The 10,570-nt window shown below is 37.0% G+C and overlaps 1 protein-coding gene across 1 annotated transcript; it reads left to right on the top strand.

Annotated features, from left to right (window-relative positions):
• Positions 1 to 4,669: 4,669 nt before the first annotated feature.
• Positions 4,670 to 5,191, top strand: LOC145637249 (uncharacterized). The gene has a single exon (XM_081688722.1). It carries the CDS (start codon positions 4,670 to 4,672, stop codon positions 5,189 to 5,191), a length of 522 nt encoding a protein of 173 aa, XP_081544848.1.
• The last annotated feature ends 5,379 nt before the right edge of the window (positions 5,192 to 10,570 follow it).

Genomic DNA, 10,570 nt, shown 5'->3' with positions numbered 1-10,570 from the left:
TTTTTATTGACCATTAGTAACCAAGTCCTTTAATAGTAAAGGAATTACCTTTGTTTTTATTTTTATTTTTCCTACGGGTTTAATAATTTGATTTATAAACCGTGCATCGCACGGACACTATGCTAGTTTTGTCCTAAATTCCTAACTTAATACTATTTAAACCAATATAATTTATCCTTATCTAACGGAGCGCTCGTTAGCAAGATTTAAAAAAAAAAAAAAAAAGGGAGTACTTGGTTTTATGTGCACAAAAAAGATGTAATAGTTCTACTGCCTCTATTAATTGCCACAAGTTGCATCCAAGATTCTGATTAATCCTACAGTCAACCCCTTGATTCAAAGTGCCCCTGTAATAATGATCTGATCTGTGTTTAAAATTAAATAATGGCACGTTATATAGCCAACGTTTAATAAAAAAATCAATTTGTTAACTATGGACGTAGTATCATAGTTCATTTAACTATTAATAATACTTCTCATACACACCAACAAGATCCGAGATGTAGGATTAAATTAGTCTTATAATTTACAATGAATTAATGATGATTAGAAATGATTTGATTTGATACGCCCCTTATTTTTGTGACTTTTAATTTAAAGTTTTGAGAGATTAACTAATTATACTCCGTATAATTATCTCTTGATCTTTACTTTGTACGGAATATGCATAATCGATGACATTGGCCTGGATGACATTTTATCGGCAATAATAAGTTATCAATTCATATCACATATGACATGCATTGGTTTACCATGCTCAAAAGCTTAAGCTCACACGAGAGCCCAAACTAGAAGTGTGGATGCAGCATGAGCCCTCCTCATACCCAGCGCTTAATATTCCCCTTGAAAGTGGGGGGTGGATGAGATTCGAACCCGTGACCTATATGTCACGCTGGCTCCGATACCTAGTGGACCATCTCAACCAAAAGCTTAAACTGATGGTTGAAGCCCAGGAATATGTTTTATACTCTATCACTGACTGCATAATTAACTTATTTAACACCCCTCGAACTTGATTCGCCTCAAGAATATCGTGATATTGTGTATAATCAAAATAATTTTCGAGGGGACAGGGAGATTTATAAATAGTTTATAAAAATGCTTTGGTGGAAGCGAGAAACTAGTATAAATAGGGACACCAATATGATGAAATAACAAGTACTTGAAAAACCATTATCGTATAAACCAAATACCCCTTATTGATAATTCAGAATGGATTCCTACAAGAAAAATATGTTTGCAATTATGCTGTTCGTCCTTGTAGTTAGCAACTACGCAGGTAATTTCTATTTACTATTTAGTATATCATCATATATATATTTTGCAATGTATAAATTGTTCATTTGATAGGTGGCAATAACTAACGTCTACGGAGTATTATTATATGTTGATACATTCATTTCCAACCTTAATTATTATACTTCCTCCGTTAATGGTTTATTGCAACAAAGAGGTATTATTTGTGAGATATAAAATATCCCTTTGTGAGAGTGAAGGATAGCTCAAGTGGTTAGAGCTCCCTTCCCGATTCCAGGAGATCATGGGATCGATTCTCACCCCTGCCTTTGTGGCTCTCTAAACACCAAAAAAAAATAAAATATCCCTTTGTTGCAATTAACCATTAAAGGAGGAAGTATACTAAGTGTTTGTTTCGCCATAACATATCTTCTGTTCCTAGGTTTAGGTCATATTTTGCAAAATAATATCTTTGCATACATTAGATATCAAACATTCATTGTAGGTCATGTAGGAGTCTTTGGTTAGTTGTGGTGCTACGTAGGTACGTAGTACATACTCATTCTGGTTGCGGCATAATTAATAAGTTTATCAATGCATACAACTCCTGCAGCAATGGAAAGATTTCAAGTAGAAGGCGGTGTGAGTGATGAGGCAAGGCCTGAAGTCGAAAAGGTTATGATCATTCAAGAAATGATAGAACAAGGAAATAAGCTGGATGAGATAAGCCGTCCTCATCAACAACCAAACAACAATGTAAATGCAAATGACTATCACCAGCAACTCGTGACTAGTAGAAACCCTACTGGACTGAAAGAAGCCATGGTTGCTTACACAATCGCGCAACAGATGGGAACAGTCCAGTGTATGGCTCCAGGCACCAGAGGCCAGTGTTTCATGAACCTCCAGTGCTGCAATTGGTATTGTGAGCTCTTCTTTAATCAACCTTCACTTTGCCATTAATCCATCCTTCGAATCCTCGATCTTGCACTTGGAAGTGATTACAAAGGACCTAATGCTAGCTAAGATGGTTTAATAATGATTTGATGTTTTTCTTGTAATTCAATTAAGCTCCTGCCCATGCTCGTCTTCTTCTTTTTACTTCTTTTTATTAGTTTGTGTTTCCGTTTAAATTATGCATATGAATAAAGGTCCTTGTTTTATAATCGGGGAGATCCATGTTTTTCTAAGGTTTTTTTTTTTTATTATTATTTTTTTTGTCCGGAAGTACTAATTGGCTAATAATGTATATTTACATCTCAAGTTATTTTGAAAAAAGTGAGTAAGCGTAATAAGGTCAAATTTAAGTCTTAAAGCGATGTTAGATGCGAGCATCACATTCAACATATATAAAACTTACTACTTACATTCGAAATCAACTACGGAGTACATCTATATATAGATAGACACAAGTGCCAAATTTGCCAATAGGAAAAACATAGGCACATATAAGACCATGACAACACTCAGCCCAATTACAAGGCCCTCCTTTTCCCTCGCATTTGAGTGGCTTTGTTCGACGACGACCATGGCCAGCTTTGCTTCTTCCAAGCGAAGTGGCTCTTTTATTTCCATATTCTTCAAGTAATAAGCAGCAAGTTGTTCATTTCTTAGCGCTAAAGTCAAAACGTGTCAACTAAAAAAACGGATGTAGCATAATTAAAGCTAAAGAACTTAAGCTATGATTTACTATAGTGGCAAGAAGACGAGCCTTCTCCACCCAGTACCCCGGGACAATAATCATTTATATGACTAGAGCATCTCCAATGGCAAGCTAGCTACAATGCCATTGTAGCTTGCTTTTCCACATCAATTTTTAATTTACAACACTTTTTAGCAACAAAGTGTTCCAATGGCATGGTAAGTGCTAAATTATTGAATAAACACAATTGCATAATCTTCATTGATCACGACCATGGCCAATAAATAATACAAGGTTTTCCTATCTGATAGAATTAGGAAATATCACAAGATTATATTCTAGGCACAAAACATGACAACTAAATATTATCATATAATTTCCTAAAATATGTCCTCAATACCCCCCCTCAAGTTGGAGCATGGGGATCATAAATGCCCAATTTGGAAAGAAGATGATCAAACTGAGTCTTCCCAAGCGCCTTAGTGAAAACATTCGCTAATTGCTCCTTAGTGGAAACATAAGATGGAGCAATCAAACCCTCTGTAATTGCATCACAAACAATATGACAATCAATCTCAATGTGCTTCGTTCATTCATGAAAAACTGGATTCCTGGCTATATGTAGGGCAAATTGACTATCACAAAACAACTTGATTGCCTTAGGGTGTTGAATCCCCAAAATAGTAAGGCTTTTAACCATTTTAACTCATTTGTAATCGACACCATGGATCGATACTCAGCCTTAGCAGAAAAAGTAGCAACTGTAGATTGTTTCTTGATTTTCCAAGAAATAAGAGAATGACCAAAAAAAATCGTCGGAAAGTACATATTTTACGATGGAATATAAATCCGTCGTAAGTTTCCGACTTCCGACGGAATGTAAATCCGTCGGAGATTTTGAATCACTACTCGAAAACAGCTTAATTCCGACGGAAAAATTCCGTCGGAAACACCATGTTATGGTCTTTTATCTATTTCATCAACAATTTCAAATGCAAAAATCAAATAAGGAAATGTTTCTGGAAACAGAATACTCCTCGGTGTTAGGGTAATAATATCAAGATGTCCAAGAGGCTAAGTCCAATGAATGTCCTAATGTCCTTTGACTCCTCCTTGCTGTCCGAGAGCTCGGCCAGCAAAAGAAACAAGGGTTAACTGCCCCAGGGGTGTGATAAGGGAAAGCCCCTCCGATGCTTAAGTTAGCGAATATATATATATATATATATATATATATATATATATATTAACATGCGTACAATTATTTATTTATTTTGTAATTTTTTTTTTCAAACTATAAGATGTTATAGCTTACTATTGAGGATATATTTTAGGAAATTATATGATAATATTTAGTTGCTATATTTTGTGCCTAGAATATAATCTTTTGATATTTCCTAATTCTATCAGATTAGGGAAACTTTGTATTATATATTGGCCATGGCTGGGATCAACGAAGATTATGCAATTGTGTTTATTTAATTTAGCATGGTATCAAGAGCAGGTTAAATTTCTTTCTTTTTTTTAACACATAACCATGGTCTGAGGTGATGATGAAACACCACCTCCCCCACCTTCGACGACAATAAACCAAATTCACCGTTCTACCTTGGGTCGCAAGATCGACCCGAGGATTTTATTACTCCTTCTCGTCTAAAGTCTATCAACTACGATGACTGGGCTACTGATATGCAAACAACGCTAGAGGCTAGACGCAAATTTGTGTTTTTGGATGGTACTTTTAATGCACCTGTCCCTCCATGTACATAGTCCGATTGGACGACCCTCAATGCGATGTTGATTTCCTGGATTAGCAATACTATCGATCCGGAGGTACAATCTTCTCTTTCTAAATTTCTTGAAGCTAGATTATTATGGGAGCATCTCAAGAAACGATTTTCCCAAACCAATGGCCCTAGAATTCAACAATTACGAACCTCGATTGCTAAGTGTGAACAATCTCGTCGTATGTATGTCTCAGTGTATTATGGCAAATTACATTCTTTATGGCAAGAGTTGGATCACCATGAGCCTTTACTTTCTTGTTATTGTTGTTCAAAGTGTGTTGCTGGACAATTAGACGAGGCTAGGTGTGAGAAATTCAAATTCCATGATTTTTTGATGGGATTGTTTCCTGAATTTTATGCTTCTTTGCGGTCTAATATTTTGTCTCAAGATCCCCACCCTAGTTTGGATCGTGCCTATCAATTAGCAGTGCAAGAGGAGAGGGTACGAGCAGCAAAACAGGAGCAAAAACAAACATCTTCTATGGCGTACTGGTTTTGCTGTACGGACAACAGCAGGTCGAGGTTATGAGCCTTCTGATCGGGGTACAGAAGCAGGTCGAGAGGGGCAAGGTTTGGTGTGTGCTAAGTGAAAGAAATCGGGTCATGACACCTCAAGTTGTTGGTTGGATAAAACTTGCAATCATTGGAAGAAACAAGGCCATATAGAGGCAAAGTGATTTGACCTTCATGGAAGACCTCCCCCGAGAGATGGCAGCCAGGGGGGAAATATGCAGCTGGTCAAGGAAAAAGTTCAGCGAGGGCCAATGCCGTTTCTAGTTCCGAGTCAAGCTCTCAAGGGCAAGTGTTCTCTAGTGAACAATGGAAGGCAATTACGAGTTTATTTGGTAATTCCAATGTTCCTAAAAATCGGTTGAATAGTAAGTTTGATGTTTCTTCTTAGATTATAGATACCGGAGACACTCATCATGTTACTGGAGAAAAGTCTTGGTTGATTGATACTAATATTTTTGAATGTCCTGTTGGTTTACCTAATGGTGATATTGTCGTGGCTTCTTTAATTGTTTCTGTTCATTTGTCAAACAAAATCACTCTCACGGGGGTTCTTTATGTCCCTCATTTAAGTTGTAATCTGCTTTCTGTTTCTCAACTTGCCGATGAACTTAACTGTACTGTCCAATTTAACCCTTATGTATGTGCTATTCAGGATAAAACGAGGAGCTAATTGGAACGGGGGCTAGGAGAGACGAATTATATTATTTTAGGAATTCGGATTTAGTGCATTATGTTGGCGTTGGTGAGAGACCTCAAATTTGGAGTTGTGGCATCGTCGAATGGGTCATCCTTTCGAGAAAGTAGTTAAGTTGTGTAGGGAACATTTCAAGCATTACCCCAAACTTGAACCCCACTGTGATCATACACTTAAACATGGTGGCATCCAAAGGGAAGGAAGCTAGAGCAAAAGAGTCGCCAACAAGTTTTAGGAACTTGTAAACCGTTCACAGGGTGAAGGTTACACCCCTTAACGATCCGAGAGATCGTTAACTCCAATAGGTATGGAACCATGACTGGTGTTCGGGGATGAGGGTACAAATCCAACCTAAAAGAGATTAAACCTGCCCTAATAATAGGCCTCTACTTTATTCTTCTCGTGTTCATGTGCGCTTTCTGACTAACATGCAATCGATAAGTTTACCCTAAACCTGTTTAACTTATGTTGGTTGAATATTAATGAACAAACAAAACTATTATTGGCGATCACTTGAATTATAACCAAATTAACCCTAAACAAGATTATTAATTATCTTACTAAGCGTGATTACAAGTACAAATTCCCTTTAAACATGCATAAAAGGCGTGATCAAGCAATAACAATAAAAAATCATCAAGCAACATAATAATAATCATAATAAAAATAATCATAAAATTATAATCATAAATCATGTTAAAGCATAATAATAGCAAGATCCTAGGCATGATACTAACAAGATTAATAACAAATCCTAGCATGTCACTAAACATTAAAATCAAAGCTTTAGCCTTAACATGATACTAACATGAATATTAGGAAAGAAAATAGGAAGCATCCTTTTAATCATACTTGATATTAGAAATCTTAATTAACTCTAAACATGATACTAGGAAGCAATAAAACATCCTAACATGATACTAGGAATCAAAATAACAATCTAAGCATGATTTCTATATCATAATAACAATAAAACAATTAAATCACTTACTTGGATGCCTCGTACCTCTTTCTAATAACAAAATACACACGTTAGTAACTTCAAGGAAAATAATAATCAAAGAATTAAATTAAATAAAGATTAAGAAAGTTTAGACTAGATTTGAGACCAAACCCTCAGAAATATCAAACCTTTCACGTCTAGGGCGAAGGCAACTTTGAATTATGCTAGGTGTGTCTAGACCTCGTGAATGCAGAATTTTGTTTGAGAAAGGCTAGCTTAGAATAAGAGAGAGAGAGAGAGAGAGAGTATCAAGAATTTCTTGATGAGAGTTGATGATTGAAAACGGAGGTTTTTAGGAGGCTATTTATAACGAAAATCAGCCGGAATATGATAAAAAAAAACCAGAGTTTCGAAAAGAATAAAACACGACTGCAACGTCACACACGCCTCTGTCGCCAGGCGACAGACGTGTCGCCGCGACGCCAGGCCTGTCGCCAGGCGACAGCCTGTAGTGCGGCGCTGCAACCAATTTTTACACGTGTTTTCATATTTTGATAAAATTTAAGCGTACGAGGGGTAAAACTGTAATTTCCTTAAAAATACTTCTTTTATTCTAAATAAAACTCTTAAAACTCATTTATCAATGCTAATTAAATTAGGATTCAAAAGAACCTCCTAGAAAATTCTAGAAGACTATATTCAATCCTAATTGCATTAGGAATGATAAATCATAATAGGCCTTCCTCTAGATCATTGGGCTGCATATAAAAATCAAACCGGGCCTAGTTTAGTAATTTGACCATAACTTCCTCATTATTCATCGGAATTGGGCTTATAATATATTGTTGGAAAGCTCTTTTTGAGCCCAATCCAACTACACCATTATTGGACCCTTGCTATGGACCAAACTAAACTGGATTGGATATTTTCATAAAATAGGTTTTCAAAAACAGAGAGAAAGAAAAGAATTAAAACTAACCGCAACACTAAACTTTCCACACTTTCACTTCATTCGATTATGATTCGACGTGAAAGGTACTCATCACTGGGTTTGGTTTTGGGGAGACACAAATGGGTGTCTACAAGTTGCTTCCTCGATCATGTTAATAGTAATAAAAATTGTCTAGATAAAAGGTGTGAAGTATGTATGCGTGCTAAACATCTTAGAGACAAATATCCTCTTAGTGATAGTCGGGCATCTAGAGTTTTGAGAAAATACATTGTAATTTGTGGGGTCCATATCGACATGTTTCGTCTTGTGGAACTCGTTATTTTTTAACTATAGTTGATGATTATTCTAGAGTTGTTTGGATATATTTGTTGGTTGATAAAACAGAGGTTTTTAAAATGTTTTTGGCTTTTGTTGCAATGGTTGATAAGTAATTTTCCCAAACCATAAAGTGCAAAGTGATAATGGTACTGAGTTTAATTGTTTGCATGATTATTTTGTTGCTACGAGTATAATTTTCCAAACTTCTTGTTTCGGTCCACAACAAAATGGGAGGGTTGAGCGAAAACACAAACATATTCTTAATATTGGGAGACCATTGAGATTTTAAGCCAATTTACCAATTTATTTTTGGGGCGAGTGTGTCCTTGCAGCTGCTCATCTTATTAACCGTACACCCACACCCTTGCTTCAAAATAAAACTCCCTTTGAAATACTTTTTAATAAACCTCCCTTATTTTATGCTATCCGAACCTTTGGTTATTGTGCTTTGCTCATAATAAAAAAAACAAATGGTGATAAATTTGCGAGTCGGAGTAGGAAATGTGTTTTGCTAGGATATCCCTTTGGGAAGAAAGGCTGGAAAGTGCATGACCTTGAGTTGAAAGTTTTTTTTTTGTATCTCGTGATGTGAAATTTGTTGAGGAAATGTTCCCCTTTGATACTCCAGATGATGTTAATATTCTGCCGACTACTTTTGATAATGGGGAAATTCATGATGATTTTTTGGAATGTGGGGTGCTTGAGAATAATGCAGTAAATATTGACAATGGAGAGACGTATGATGATAATATTCGAGTGGTTGTTGAGGAGGAGCAGACTGCCTCGAGGACAACGGGAGTTGACCACGATCCTGCGGGCGCAGCAAATCCCGCGGCTGGGCAGCAGCTACACCCAGCCACTGTCCCAGTCCTAGGAATTCTTGCAGGTGTAGGGGCAGATCCGCAGCCAGGCAACCCCTCCCCTGCTTCACCCAATGGAATTCCAGCGGCTACTGGGCATGCCGAGCATAGCAACATCACATCAGATGCCCACTATTAGAAAACAGTCAAATTTTGAGGGAATGGTTCCGACGGACACATAATTCGTTCCGACGGAATAATTGGACGTTCCGACGGAATATTTTGTCGAAAAAGGTAAATTCCGACGGAAAAATATTCCGTCGGAAATTTTCGACGGAAAAATATGTCGGAATTATAATTTAAAAAAAAAGAAAAAAAAAGTATTTAAACTCCCTAACCCTAATACCCTTTCTTCCGCCCCTTTTTTTTCCTCTCCTCTTTCCTCTCTTTCTCTCTCCTCCTGGTCCTCCTCATCTCCCTCCTTCTTTCCTTCCTTCTCTTATTCTCTCCTCCTGTTCCTCCTTCCCAGATCGGTCCGCCCCTTCTCTCCCCCTTTCCTTTTTTTTATTTTATTTCTTCTTCTATTTCTTCTCTCCTCTTCATTTTCATGTCCTCTTTCTTCTATCACCACCAACAACAACCAACATCGCCGCCATCAGCGCCACCAACAACACCACAACCACCGTGCAACAACAACGACAACGCCCAACAACATGAATTGCAAAGCCACCGCGCAAGAATCGTGAACCGGTTAGATCTAGTTTTAATTTAGGTTACATTGTAGATCTAGTTAATTTTTTATGTAATTGTAATGTTAATTTATCAATTTTATAGATAATTGTTTAATTATATGTTTCCTTTATTTTTTGTTGTTTAATTATCTTTTTTTTTTTTTTTAAATTTTCTTATGAAATTCTTGTTAAATATGTAGATCTAGTGGTTTTGATTTATTTGTGTGGAATTTTTCGATTTTATTGTCTTTATTTCTTATTTTTGGGTTGATTTTCGATTATTGATCTGAGGTAAATTTTCGGGTTTTTTTTTTTTTTTTTTTTTTTTTGCATAGTTTGGTGTTTTGGGGTTATTGTGTGAGTGTGGTGGTGTCGGTGTGCAGAAAGGTGGTGTCGGTGTGAGTGTGGTGGTGTGCAGTGGGGTGGTGTCGGTGTGAGTGTGGTGGTGTGCAGTGGGGTGGTGTCGGTTGTGATGGTGTGCAGTGGGGTCTGGTTGGGTGGGCTGGTGGTGTGGGGTGGGGGCTGGTGGTGCGGGCTTTTTTTTGTTTTTTTAAAGAAATTTCCGACGGAATCTGATTCCGTCGAAAATTTCCGACGGACTTTTCCATACCAGAAAAACCTCTTCAGACGCTAAAATCCGTCAGAATTTCCGTGTCATTTTCGACGGAAATTCCGTCGGAAAATGTCGATTTTCCTACGAATACTTTTTCGATGACACTTTCCAACTGAATTCCGTCGGAAACACGGTTTCCGACAAAAATTTTCCGTCGGAATTAAGCTGTTTTCTAGTAGTGATTCAAAATCTCCGACGGATTTACATTCCGTCGAAAGTCGGAAATTTACGACGGGTTTATATTCCATCGTAAAATATGTACTTTCCGACGGAATTTTTTTTTTGTCATTCTCCTATTTCTTGGAAAACCAAGAAACAACCTACAATTGCTACTTCTTCTGTTG

This window comes from Chenopodium album, chromosome 6, assembly GCF_948465745.1.
Source record: "Chenopodium album chromosome 6, dcCheAlbu1.1, whole genome shotgun sequence".
Classification (NCBI taxonomy): domain Eukaryota; kingdom Viridiplantae; phylum Streptophyta; class Magnoliopsida; order Caryophyllales; family Amaranthaceae; genus Chenopodium; species Chenopodium album.
Note: the sequence above shows the minus strand (reverse complement) of the source record. Positions and strands in the feature narration are given on the sequence as shown.

What these genes read in the sequence shown, in the direction of transcription:
- LOC145637249 (XM_081688722.1), top strand. Translation starts at nt 4,670, where the DNA reads ATGTTGATTTCCTGGATTAGCAATACTATCGATCCGGAGGTACAATCT.